This window comes from Anneissia japonica, unplaced genomic scaffold (genome assembly GCF_011630105.1).
Source record: "Anneissia japonica isolate Jap-2015-1 unplaced genomic scaffold, ASM1163010v1 scaffold5330_len1712360_cov203, whole genome shotgun sequence".
Taxonomy (NCBI): domain Eukaryota; kingdom Metazoa; phylum Echinodermata; class Crinoidea; order Comatulida; family Comatulidae; genus Anneissia; species Anneissia japonica.
The window spans coordinates 1625664-1640419 of NW_022711894.1; the positions used below are offsets into that span (position 1 = coordinate 1625664).

The window sequence follows — 14756 nt, forward strand, 5'->3', positions numbered from 1 at the left end:
CCATGGAGGTATAAAAATAGTGCATGCAATTTTTGCACAGGTAATTTTTCGATTTCCTGATTATATGTGCGAATGCATATCAAACATTGTACCTGTCTCTTATACACATCTATGCTTTGTGAATACGTGATATAAAAAATCTTCAAAGTTAAGTGTCAAAGGTTTGAAGGTAAGGATAACACTTCATTCGTTATTTGAGCCGAACGATGTGTTAATATGCTACTGTACTCCATAACGTTAACATATGGTTATGCAGCCGCGTGAATATATGCAAGCCATCCGTAATACCAGGGAGGATAACAACTCCCTGTAATACATTGTCCCAAGAGGCAATTATTATTAGGCCTAATTACGTGAACAATATCCTACGGAAATTTAGCATTGCAATTCGTTATTAATAGCATAAAACGTGTACCATTAAAATTATAGGCCTATAATTGACTGAACTAAAATATCGGAATGCCAAGATATTAATGTTACGTACCTGAGAGCGAGTCTCACCTGTTGCAATATTGGCTCTATTGTTCCACGTTCAAAGCATTATCCATAATCCATGATATTGAAATTGCGTACCTGTGCATATTAAAAGTACCAGTGTTTTTCTATTGTAGTGTAGTTAACCATTGTCTGGTAATTAAAGCCGATTATTGAGATCTTGTGAAATTTAATCTTTCAAGTGAGTAGACATGGTTAGATCTAGTGGTTGATATATGTATGCCTAAAGTCCAAGTTCGAGTCTAAGTGCAACTTAATTGTTATTGTTTAGGCAAAAAAAATATACTTGTTTCTATAGCGTCACCACCCGACCCTGATTATCTAGCCGCCTCTCATTTTTTCAAAATTTTTTTTATAAAAAAAGTGATGAAAAGCGACTAAAAAATGCCGATATTAATAGAGGAAAACGGTTTTTTTTTCATCTTCAGCACACAGGGAACAAGTAGAGTTCCTATCATAGGAACTCTAGTTCCATGTTAAGTGCGCCACCACCAACATTACAAAGTGTTTTTTTTTTCTGCAGAAAAAAACAATCGATTCCTTCCCCTCGCATGTATGTGCTGGTTGACAGAGAAATCGCAGATGATTTGATCGGTATACGGTAGTGTAGTAGGCGTACATGTTTTTATTTGGTTGTTTTAAGATAATAAACAATGTTTTAAATATAATAATAAAGTAATATGAAGACAAATAATAGATTACGACCTACGCTTCAATTGGCAGATGTTTTAGTACTACCATGCTGCTGCTACTTCTACCACGCTACTACTATGCTACTACTACTGTACTAACTAGGCCTAGCCTAGACCCTATTATTATGGCTAGGCCTACCTGGCCTAGCCTAGCACTGCAGCAGTTAGCCTACGGAACCACAATGCCTATTAAAATAAATATAGGGTCTGTGATTGTACAAACAAATATTTTATGTAAAATTTAGTGCCTGTTATGGCCTTTGTCAAAGATACATCAAAGACAATGTTTTTAAGTTTATTTTCTAAGTAGGCCTAGGCCTACATCACATTGATTAGATTTGGTTGCTGCAAATCGCTGGTAAAACGTCATTTGAGGCCTATATAAAGGTGATGTGATGACGATGAATTTTACTATATAGAGTGCCATTTCCGATCATCTACAGCTATTTCCTAAAATTTTCGAACCTCGTTCATGGTGGGCCTGAGTGGGTGTGGACTCACAAAATGTCCCCTTCACCTTTAGAAACAGATCTGCGCCTTTGCCAACACCTCCCCCACCCGTTCCCCCCCCCCTTGTTTGGTTCTTCGCAAATCGCATATCCACCCCATTGCTAAAGTCCTAGATTCGCCGCTGTATTTATTAGTTGTTTTTTGTAGTAGTCTTTCTTAGATCGATGAACCGATAGGCCTGAAGAACACACTTTTGTACATAAATTAAATACGACTCGAGCCAAAAACAGTGCTTTTAATTGTATTATTGAATGCTATAGGCTAAGCCTAGTTTGTCCGATCTGCAAACCTATGCCTAGGTAGGTGAGCATGCCTTTTGTAAGCCGGGTCCCAGTAGTATTTTACGTTTCTTCACAGAAGGGGGTTCATCCGAACCCCTTGAACCCTACCCCCTGGATCCGCCATTGAAGTCTCTCTTTGTTCATCATATTAATCATAACAGTTATGATTGACTGATTATGTGATTGTTTATGTCACAACTCTATAACCTAATAGTAGACAGTGAATCCTGTATGTATAATTTAATCCTGTCGTGCACCATAGGTCTGAATTCACAGAAATTAAGCCTACATAATTATGGAATAAAATGGACCGTAATACATACTTGCAATAATATTCACACCTGGACGATGTCTTAGAAGGTGGTCGACAGATTCACTTATATAATATACGGCTTCTTTAGCACTGACACGTTTTACAGAACCGACTTTCGACCAAATAGTTACATTGAGATCATACTTTTGTGCGTCATTGTGTTTTGCTTTTGTTTTTATAGAATCATATGTTGTTAAACGTTAAAATTATACTGCGATTTATGTCTCATAACCGTAAGTATCGATTGCTAACTGTTTAGTTTCGATTATGTGACATGTTTTGAATGATTGTCTTATACTATTAACCATGCCATAGAACATTAAACTTTTGTTATATATTTTATTCAGTAAAATATTTATTTATAAAGAAAAGGTAATTTTTCGTTATATGTCAGGAATGGTATGTAAACATAATAGTACGTAACTCATCGCTCTTCGAATTAGTCCAATGTTGGGATATCATTCGAAAAACTATTGGCCGTATTCGACTAGTCCACCTGCACAAAGCGGTAACATCCTACCATTTGAAGACGACCAGTCGAATAAAAAAACTTGTAAATACTCGACAAAACAAAATGGCTGCATAGACCGCTATACACGCTGCGTGGCCTAGTCAAGATTGCTTCAGCTTGTGACAGTATGGGTTTTCGTACAAAAAATATTTTCAGTTTTTGTGCCCCCCAGGGAGCAGTAGACACTGTTATCGCGCAACAGTTGATCTTTCTAATTCCGGTGGAGGTCATGTGTAGGTGGATATCTTATGTGTGGTTAGTACATATTAGTAAAAGGAACAGTTGTCCTGGTAACAGGATAAGTATATCACTGTCACTGTAATGTATCTACAGTAGGCCTATTACTGTAACAGGAATACCATGGTGTACGTAGTGTATACAATGAATAATTATACGAGAGCAACACCCACTTCTTTACTCTCATGATGTTAAACCATTAAATCATTAATAATTTCCCACATCATCGTTTCTATAAAATTAGGCAGTAGACATACGCTCCCGCTGGGAGCCTTTTTTGAATTCTGTTAGCCTACAATTATATTTTGACTTCATGTTGGTAAATATTATTATTTATATTTTCTGAAATTTAATCTAAGATTATATTAACGCAAATGTTGATACTAAACTCACCAATCGGCCATGTTTCTCTTTGGCCACGTGGATAACTTAACGCTGATTAACGCACTCTGGTTTACGTTAATTTTCGTCGTTAACGAAGTCTATTTTACGAACCAGTCGAATGAAAATAATACTCAACGAAAAAGCGTAGTCAACGAAACGAACCAGTCGAATACGCCCATTATTATGTTCAACTTCGTGCTGAACCAATTGGACGATGGAGGGCGTGATTTAAGTATATAAGTGCTTTAATTATATTCAAACAAAGTGTAGCCTATGTTATGAATCATCGCAATTATTTAGCATTCTAATTTAATTAGATCAGAATTCAATATAAATAAATGATTATACAATAATTTCTTACAGATGACGTAACGTAATGCAATACCGGTATTTTCTTTTGCTAAATATATTGATTTTAAAACGGCATTAATTATTAGCCTACATCATAGCATGCTTTCCGATTTGATTTTATGTAACGCCTAATTCATTTTATCTAAACATATTTCAAACTTGCACACAGAATCTGGTTCTAAAAAACGTTGTACATTTGCATCAACCGACATGTGTTTTTACATAAATATTGCACACTCTTATTAATGATGCCGGTCTATTTAACTTGGGTCTCTCCCAAACGCTTTATCATGCACAAATCTTGGCATCATAGCCTTCATTAATTCAAAAGGAGAACGCATCACTGTCGTATTGGGAATGCATGTCTATATTTGCTACTGAATCTTCAAATTCTGCCTCAATAACATCCAAATGCTCGTTATCAAATGAAATATTATTCCAAAGGCTTGTGTCGTCACTGTTGCTATCATCAGATGCTGCTTGATAGTGTTCGTTTGAATGTCCTATCGTTTTCTTTGAAACCGCCTTCGTATTGTCAGACGTCTGTTTATTTGATATAAATATAGTATTGTCGGATTGACATTGTTTTCCATCACATACTAGGTAAGAGATCGATTTCTTTGATAATGGGCTACAAACTGTTAAATCTACTTCAGAGTTTGTCGTGTTTGATAGATCTAGGTTTCTGCCAGCCACTGAAGAGCTGGTTCTGGGAATTTGCAAGACTCTACAAGACGCTGCTTTCTCTTTCTCCTCTGCTTCCTGTGTTTCTGATTCTTCCGATTGGTTGATTGATAAATGCATGGGTGATTTACATGGTTCTATTGTGATTGAATTTGAATTGTTTTCATTGTCACTAATTATATCTGAATCCTCTTCAGGTTTTGATTGTGCGCCTAAATCGTCAAATTGCTGAATTCTCTCATTAAATGTTTTTTCAAAGTCATCCAACATAGACAATTCAATTTCCTCATCGGTTAACTCCGTTGCAAATTTTTCATCATTGTCTTGATACAACGAGCTTCCATAACCATATTTAAATGCTGCCTCAAGAGGGGTTAAAGGGATCGGGGTAGTTGGTCCAGAATAGTCGCCAGCCACTTGTGGCTGTAGTTCATAACACCCACGATCATCATCTATGTTCGATTCTGAAACTGAAGCATTTAGCACAGAAACGTTCCAGGCTGATGATTCCTGACCATTCAGATACAAATGGTCACTATTAGCGCGTCTGATAACTCCATACCCCATGGTTCTTTCTGCCATGTACTGTCCAAATTCAATCATATCTTCCCGCGATAGGTACCGTTTGTGAACGTCCTTCCATTTGCCGTCCATATTTACGTCGTGAGTTAACACTGATTTTTGATAATGTTTTCCTATTGTAACGTAATCCTCTTGTACATCCCTTCCCTTATTTTCGTAACAGCTAAACTCATGTTTATTCCCGTTGAAGTAGTACTTTCTGGATCTGGAGAGTTTTCCCCCGTGTTTAAGATATAGATAGCAACACGTAATAATTGCTGAAGTTACAATAACTGTTATTATTGCTGTAACAGCCACTAGTAAAACATATTCCGAGTTATCAAGAGCCTGACTAGTAACCTGTAATTCTATTGTTTTGATATTTTCTCCTAGCGCATTAGTCGCAGTACAACTGTAATCTCCACTCTGGGCTTGCGCTATTTCTGATATCAGAATAACACCTTCTTTAGTTTTAATCCTCTTGGTTTGGACGTTTTTACTTATTTCACTTAATGTACCCTGCCACGTTATATTCGGTTCTGGTGTTCCATTAGCCATGCATATAAGTGTCAGTGGATAGCCTGACCCTGCCGCTGTTACATCAGAAACAAACTCCACAATTGGGGGCTCACAAATCATTTTATTTTCTGGAACATCTAATGCATCTTGTAGGTAAACTTTACTAGGTGAATGGCAGATCATCAGTGGTTTTTCTAACATTGGCAATTTATCTTTTCCAGAAAACATTTTGAGAAAGTCTTTCAGGAAACAGTCACAACTCCATGGATTTTTGCGCAACCGTATGTTGCGGATGTTGAGCAATTCTTGAAATATCTCACGGTTTAAAGTCGTTAAACAATTATTCTCTAAATTTAAAAACTCCAAACGCTTCATACCTCCAAATGAATTTATACCTATTTCTAGTAAGCACATTTCAGATAAATCCAATTCGACTAAATCTGTCATGTTTTCAAAGCAGTAATCGCCAAGGAACGTCATACTGTTATTTGATGCATTTAGCGTCCTTAGATGATTCCCCAATTTGATTTCTGGAACTGCTTCCATGAGATTAGACTTTAGATCTAGATAATCCAATCTAGGAAAAATGGCTAGCGTTTTAGATGGTATAGATTGTATTTTATTAAATGACAAATCAATGATCCGAGTGTTTTCCCACGCACATTGCACGTGACTTGTTGTGTTTTCAATCATGTTATGGTCCAGCCAAAGCTCTTCAAGGCTAATAAGACAGTTAATTAAGATTTCCTCAAAATGTATTATCATATTATTGGAAAGAAAAATGCTTTTTACATCTACAAGGTGTTGGAATGCATTTAGCTCTAGCGTACGTATATCGTTTTCACTAAGATCCAACGTAATGAGTGATGACAAACCTTGAAAGCTATCACTTTCTATACGATAAAGTTTGTTATTACGAATGCTCAGTTCTAAAAGATTGTTCAAATTGACAAAGGGCTGACCACTTAGTGAGTGAATGTTGTTGTCTGCAAGGTTTAGACTCCTTAAATTTTCTAGCCCTTCAAACATATCTTGTGAAACCTCTTCAATAAAGTTTTCACTCAGGTCAAGTTTCAAGAGACTCTTCATTGTAGAAAATATGCTCGCAGGTAAACCTTTAATGGAATTTCCACGAAAGTCTAATTCCACCACTCTAGTCAAATCTTCAAAGGTTACCCCTTCAACATTATCAATAAAGTTGTATGAAATATTCAATACTGCGAGTTTTTGAAGCCCAATGAATATAAATTTTGGAAGGTAGTCTATTCGGTTGTGTGCCAGGTTGAGTCGTTCTAGACTGCTCAATTCTTTGAAACTTTCTGACATGAGAATTTTGATTTCATTTTGGCTGAGATCCAGTAATTTTAATGTTCCTGCGACATTAATAAACGCACTGTTTTCAATAGAAATTAATCTGTTATATGATATATTCAATTCTTTTAATGCTCTTAGATTTCGTACACTATTCTCAGTAAGGACTGTAATATTATTACAACTTAACAAAAGCGTCGTAACATTTGGCAAGTTAAATATGTTATACAATTCTCGTTCGGATATTTCGTTATTGGTTAAATTCAGAATTTTAAGATTGGGAAAGTCATGTATTTCGACTAGTGATATGTTGTTATCTTGTAAGTAAAGTTTACTGAGATTGTCTGTCTGGCAAAAACTATTTCTGAAGACCGCCTTTAGTTGGTTTCTTTCCAGGTGGACGTCAGTAAGTTTGGTGTTGTTATGGAAAATGCAATTGGGCAAGTTTATAAATTCGTTGCCACCAAGATAAACTACACGTAGATCACCAACATTCGCGAAAGATGTATTCTGCAATGTCGAAATTCGATTATCACTGAAGTCCAGAATTTTTATTGATCGGCATGAAAGAACTGTATGTGTAACGCGCGTTAAGAGATTACTGCTAAAATTAACGAATTGTAAACGCGTCATATGTTCAAATGCAATTTCATTTGCATCCTGTATGAAATTAATTTCAAGTCCAAGAACTATCAAATTTTTAGCATTTTGTAGCCTCAAATTGGCTGCGGTAGACAATAAATTGGAGCCTAGTTGAAGCTCTTCAATTGAGTCGGGGAACCGAACTCCTTGAAAAGAAAATTCAGTTAATTTATTTTGTCTCAAATCAAGAAGCTTTAAGTGATACAATTTAGCAAACGCGTCATCAGTCAGTATCGATAATTCATTTTGACGTAGATACAGTCTTTCCAAATGAGTACTGTTTGACAACATGTTAGAAAACGTACGTATCCGGTTTCTGTTAATATTGATAGTTCGAATGTTCGTACAGTTTTTAACCATTCCATAAGGAAGAACATGCAACTTGTTTTCACTCAGATCGATAGTTTCGAGGCGACTTAAACCCACAAATGCTCCCTCATTAATTGATATAATTTTATTATATGAAATATCAATTAAAATAAGATTCTCCAAATCGGAGAATTGTCCATAAACTATAGTGCTTATCAAGTTTCTCTTCAACAATATATTACTAGTGTCCTTTGGAAATTCTACCGGAATAAAGCGCAGTGAATGTTGTTGGCAATCAACAGAGGTAACTTCGTTAGATTCAGAAATATTGTGTTCACAGGAGCAAAACAGTGGACACGATGAAGCCGTAACAATTTGGGGGACAGTCGTCACAAGAAATAGAAAAGTTAATAAGAACTGGTTTGTCTTGGTTGCCGAGAGCTGCTTCATGGCTTACAGGTAGTATCGTGTAACACATCCATAAACACAAGACTTAGTAGGTAAATTTAATATTAATTTATACCGTGTCCACGGCAGGTGCTACTAATTCCTCATCTGAAGGTTCGTTCGATGTACAGTATTACTTTAGAATTCTGAAATTAAATAAAACACAGTTTAATAAAATAAATTTAAAAAATACAAAGGGAATACGTTCTGAGAAAGAAGGACCACTAATACGTAGAATATCAATGACATTTTGGTAGGTACTGTAACAATTAATTATTCATTCTATCACTCATTATGGTGGTTTGAGAAAACATAATAATTCGATTGTGATTGAACTTAAGACTCTAATGTAATGACCGTTTATTAATTATGTCAGGTTGAAAGCCGTTGTGTGCCGTTCTAAAACAAGACCATAGATGTATTGTATAACTGTTTAAATATTAAATGATAATTACTATACCTTCATGGAAAATAACGCTCACAAAAAATGATGCATGATCAAGTAATATTAGGCTTATCTAGTAGGTTTTTGTTACGAATTCTTTTCAAAATATAATCACAGTATGATTCCTCACGTACACTCGTCCTACGCATGGCGAAAAACGCGAACAAGTTCCGTCCTACCCATGGTGAACACTAAGCCCACATCACCGAATAACAAGTAGCAGATTGATTAATAAAAACGAAAAAGGTGACAAAGAATAATTATACGGTAATGGGTCGAGAATGTATTTGGATTGGAACATTATAATTTAGTACTATGAACCAAGTGCGAGCGTTTTGCTCCGTAGCTTGAAACTTTGGTCTGCAATTATACCTTCAATTAATTTAGTCTCTCATGCATCAAGTGCCTTTGATAATCAGTTACAGGCATTACAGTATTTCTTCCCCACACACAATAACATTATTGTAACGTAGTGTTAACTTGAGTATACAGATAATCTAATAATATAACTGGACATTGTAGAACTTTACCCTAGTCAGTTGGACTTAGCCTTTCTCACACTGAATCTATGATTGTCAGTTTTGAGCCTAAGCTCTGAAGTTTGTGATACATCTTAATAAGCAGTTTTTTTGGTAAACAAGTTACTAAATCATAGAGAAAGAATTTCTCTATGATCCAATTAGAAACTCTAAAAGTATGGGGTGACTTACTTGAGACACACCCCCATTACCTAAAGTATAATAGGCAAACACCCCCATATCACGGATTCAGTAGTCAGTAGTTAGTAGTTAGATTCAATTTAGTAGTTAGGAGTACACAGAAGAAAAGTACAGAGCTGAGCTGACTCCACTTAAAAAGGGTTCTCTAACATCTGAAACCTGGAGTTTAGCTGATTGTAACCACGTACAGTTTGTGTGAAAAGTTTGCAGTGTACTAAATTATGGAATCGTTTATGTACATAGTTCGGGTGCTTAAATTAAACATACTTTGAAACTCAAATTATACGTGGCTTTAATAAAAAAAAATATTTTATGTACCCGGTAATGTTTGTCAACAAAGACTCCATGAATAGGCTTTAAAATGCTCAGATCGTCGAAACGAACCCCCACCCCCGCCCCCTCCAGGCAACTGGTGCAGTCTTCACGCATTTAAAATCTCTCGGGTTGGTATAATAGTACTATTAAACTAATAACTAAAAATTCTGTGAACAACATAACACGGAAACCAGGGAAAGCAGAGGGCGATATTTTCGGGATTTCAGTTGGAAAAACGAGATAGGCCTATATAATATGTGCTGATGGGATAGTTCATCAGAGAATTGACTAGATTATAAAAAAATGTATTGAATAGTGCTAATAACGAGTAATAAGTTTAAAAGGAAGGGTGTATTCCGGTTCAATAATAATTGAACCAAAGGATATGAGGAACAAATACCTAAAAAGGGGTGGAAATGTGGAAATTACTTGTCAGCTACGATGCAGACTTATGGGACCCTACACATACGTAAAACACTATGGCAATAAACGTAATTGCACCTTTTTACTAAAACTGTTTTTCGTTTGGTCTACCATTGAAGGATTATTATGTTAATTAATGCATTGAAATATATTTGAAAATAAATAATTAGTCGATGTAACCATGGAATACCTCCATGATGTAACACGTTGTAAATGTTACAGGGGAATTTTCGAATGTATTACTTATTGGTGAATCAGATATGTTACTGTCACTACACGTAATGCATATTAAGTTCAAGCCTAGTGCTTTGAGATCTAAAGTTCTAGGCAGTTTTCTTCAAAATGCCACTCTTTATCCTAGCCCCGAATATATATTGTTTGTCCCACGCTACATACCTGTAAGGCGACTCGTCAATTTTACCTTCAACTGATTGCGAACCTTCCCTCGTGAACATAAAAGAGCGAAATGGCAGATGTTTAGTCAACCAAATTTATAGTATAATCTAACATTATTTTAGTTCAAGGAGGAGATTTGTAAATGGCAAATTCACCGTCAGAGTTCTTTTTGTTATCCAATTCTAATTGCTAGTTTCAATAGCTTAGCAAAGCTTCTCTTTTGTTTCGTTCCGCATTGCTGGATCTCTTGTGTCTACGGCTGAAGGGTTCTACACTACCATACTTAAACCTCTCATATTTCAAGTGTTAATAGTGTAGGTTGACCCAAAATAGTTCTTTTAATTTTTTTTTCTCACGAAAAGAGAAGTTTTTATTTATTGTATACTGATTACACAACTTCCAGTATCAATACCTTGTAAGCTAAACAAAAAATACAACAATTGCCTTATACATATACCAATAAGCAAGTACTATATTTTAACAGATTCATATAGCCTCTGTGGCTTTAGGAATCCTCATGAAAACGCTTCACAATGATACCAATGTACCATTTAAAATAACAAAACACGAGATAACAAATTATACACGAGATAACAAATTATTATTATTATATTATTATCCACAATAAGATGCATGTACAATCCAAGGATCAGGCCTAACACATTGTCATAAAATAATTATTTTTAATTGAATTATATTTGTAAATAATCAGAGGAGAAATATTATGTTTATTTTATTGTGGAAGTGTGTTATTTTAATGTCGTATTTGCTGTCAGGGGCGGACTCATAAGAGTTTATATATCAGTAACGTTGAACTTATTTATTTTTCATGTTTGTTTATAAATGTTCGAATAGGCTTTTCGTTAAATTTAGCATTAATATGGCATGTGTTTTGCCTTACCTAGGCTATTATACTGAACACTCAGTACGTCCCTAAATACTAGCGAAAATTCGGATCGAACCCACGACCACCAAGTATCTAGCCTTATGTCTTAACCACTAGACCACCAAGCTTGGCCATATATAATTTTATATTTTATATATTAAGACTAGATAACAATAAACATCAAAGGGAAAAATAAAGACGGTCAAAATGAAAAACAATTAATTGCCAAAATACTTAATTGATTTGCATGTTTCCAAAAATATAACAAATAATGTAGTTTAAATAATCAGTATATTATTGGTTTGTCCCGGAGAGTTTAATAAATTGGGATTTTGCTACAATGAAAACTATTGTTAAGATGATAGACCTAATAATCAAAGCGTTGGGTATTGGTATATACATGGAGGAATAAAATATTTTATTCCTCCATGGTATATAGCACCTCGCTGGTTAATATTGCCTGATTGAGATAATGCCTCTAGATGACGTAACATTGTTGTTGGTAAAATTGCGTGTGAACTATTCTATAAAATATGTTTTTAGGTCTAATCGGAATATTAAAGCTAAAGCACCAAACACATTCTTTGCTCAGTGAACGAAAGAAGACTATCACTTTTAATAATCGCTTGCTTTATATCACAAAACAATTAAATTGAAAGCTAACACACGAAGCGTATCAGAATGAAGGCAAATAAAGAGGGTTAATAAAGGTATAAAATAACCCACAATTCACAGAGACATTGTGCTGAATTGCATATGGGCTGGCTTTGTAACTACTTTATTTATTTATTTGTCTGTCTACAGCAGGCATAGGGAGAGGCTAGCTTCATGCCATTAGTAGCACACGCTTCTCGGATAAAGACGTAAAACAGGAGGTCCAGTCTACATACACGGCTTGTGTGTGCATTTGGATAACCCCTTGACCTATTTGAAGAGAGGGGTTACCCCGATGCTCTGGTAAATTTACGGATAGATTAACGGAATTACGTTGTTTCATGCCTTCCTTGTAGAATAATGTCGATGGTTTCATGAATCGTGTCAAGCTATACAACAATCTAAAATATGTCATAAGATATAGATAGAATCCCCACAATGGCGTGCATTTCAAGGGAGTATGTGCTATTATACTTTCATATAGGGAGCAATTACGGTAGTTGTTATGTATAATAAAACGCCTATCTAGATTTATCTTTCAAATGTGGCGGAGCAAGGACTTATAAATTTAGGAACCTACATAAGTCCTTGTACGGCGCTGTTTCACATGTTGGCGAGTAAACATACCGGTACAACATAATGCAGTATATACGGTACAATATACAAAAATCAAAACGATTCTTTTTTGTTAAAGAAACTATTTGCAATTATAAATAAAACATGAGGGAAGATGTGAATTCGATGTCTGCGAGTAATAAACATCAACCATTACTTAGCAACCATTAGACCAACTTAGCAACTATTTATTATAGCAAATATGGACATACAAAATCAGGACATGGAGCAGTAGGCCTATGACGTCTGTCAATTTCATTTCGACACAATGGTTTGAAATTTGGATTATTTATACAGCAAATGAATATTAAGAAATAAAATAAATTTCAACTAGGCCTACAGTACGTGCTAAATAAAGGAATCTCCATAGGGATTGAGGTACCATTGATGGAAGCATGGGATAGAGGATGAAGCTAAAATAATGATGCCTGGCAAGAAGTAGGCCTATTACAAGGGGAAATTGATCCAGTATGGATCCGCCGGGGTGGGGTGTGCGCAAAGAGCGCACCTACGATAACCTTGAGTCTGAGGGAAGGGTTTGGGAGGGGTCCCCCGATTGACTGAGGACCGGGGCCGCCAAGGGCCCTCGTCGGGGTTACCACTTATCAAAACGATTTTAGACGCTTTGATAAAGCAATACATTTTGTATTGTCAGCATTTCCCTATACAGTACGGTATTTACTTGCATGACAGTGTAATATGATGCACTGGGCAATGAAAAATGAAAGATGGTAGGCCTATTTGTCGATGTACAGTATTTACATTTTAAATTTTACTGAAAGGCAGTTTAATAAAGAAAGCAATTTGAAGCAAATACATTTTATAACTTTTGTCGGCGTCATTCTATAACATTTCTTTTTTGTTTTGCACAGTCGATTGTAAAGCAATGGGTTTATTTATTTATTTTTTTTTTTAACGACTCTTTAAACAACATGATAACATTTTGGAAACTCATCACATTCGAAAATATAAATATATATGACAATATTTAATATCCTGGATTTATAAAGTGTGAATTACGTAAGCTCTTACGGAAGAAAGAAAACTGATAGGACCTAGAATAGGCTAAAATATAGGCCTACCGTTAATCAAACAAAACATAAAAAATCAAAAAAAAATTAAACAATTCTTAAAAAATGGTCCTTAAGTCTGGTTATTAAGCATCTATCTGCCTTATAATAGGCCTAAACTATGCCAACATGGGCATTTAAAATGATAAAATAAAAAGAATTTTTATACTTTTTTAAGGGTTTGATCACTAGTATATTAAAGTGATAAAAACTTTACTACTAATACAAACGGTAGGCCTACAGGATACAGTGTATGATATTTGCATGGTATTCGATCTGCTAATTGAAAAAAGACAAACTGGGTCGGAGATATAAGGTGTGTTCGAATTGAGCAGAAAATAGTGCCTATTCGCCCCCTGCTGGATCCGCCCCTGGGTACTTTTGCATTATGAGAGGTCCTGAAAATAATGGTAGGAGATTGGTAGTACAGAAGAATGTTTGAGTTTCCGGAGAAAAAAAATAGTTTGATTAAGGATGGATTTGGGACCACACCACGGCTCGTGTTCACTCTCGAGTGCTTGAGTTTTACGCGTTGCGTTTCCCGCTAACCGACTATCAACGTTTATTTAATGCATATTTTGCTTTCCATAATATAATAACCTTTGACCTTGTGAAAAGGCAGCGGGAACGCAGAGCATGGGCGTAGAAGTTTGGAAGTTCGCTAATTAATGATAATTAAGTTGTGTAAGTTTGAATTAATTTGAATTATGCATATTATTGAAGAAGTATTAGGTATCAGTCAGAAGCCGAGACCTAGGCCTGTGGCTGCTCGATTAAACTGATAACCTTGATAATAGGTCTAATTAGAGGCCTACCTAACCAGCCTGTGTGCTTATATACTTCACAGTATATATGAAAATATATGAGACAAATTTTGAACGTTCAAGAAAAATCTGCGAGGTGAAACAGTTGTCCAGCCGCGGGATGTCCTGCTGCTGTCTAGGCATGGAGGCTTTGTGGGATTATATATATTATGAGACAAATTT

At 35.5% G+C, this 14756-nt stretch overlaps 2 protein-coding genes across 6 annotated transcripts in view; one reads left to right on the forward strand and one right to left on the reverse strand.

Moving 5' to 3' along the window:
• Positions 1-10706, reverse strand: part of LOC117107643 (slit homolog 1 protein-like) — a 14178-nt gene extending 3472 nt beyond the window's left edge. The window contains exons 1-3 of one of the 3 annotated variants that reach the window (XM_033249351.1): positions 10546-10706; positions 3433-8393; positions 485-573 (exon numbers count right to left, since the gene is read on the reverse strand). In XM_033249351.1, the coding sequence (XP_033105242.1) occupies positions 4099-8250 (4152 nt within the window). In that variant the 5' untranslated portion in view covers positions 8251-8393; positions 10546-10706 and the 3' untranslated portion in view covers positions 485-573; positions 3433-4098. Of the gene's footprint in view, positions 1-484; positions 574-2301; positions 3410-3432; positions 8394-10545 lie in introns of those variants that run through there. The other 2 variants (XR_004445267.1, XR_004445266.1) reach the window with 2 other exon arrangements.
• The window catches only part of LOC117107644 (sulfotransferase 1C4-like), a 22440-nt gene that overhangs the window by 4379 nt on the left and 3305 nt on the right, over positions 1-14756 (forward strand). For 2 of the 3 annotated variants that reach the window (XM_033249352.1, XM_033249354.1), the window contains exon 1: positions 14381-14454. The exons of the other annotated variant lie outside the window; for it this stretch is intronic. The gene's annotated coding sequence lies outside the window, so the exon portion shown is untranslated. Of the gene's footprint in view, positions 1-14380; positions 14455-14756 lie in introns of those variants that run through there. 3 annotated transcript variants of the gene reach the window in all.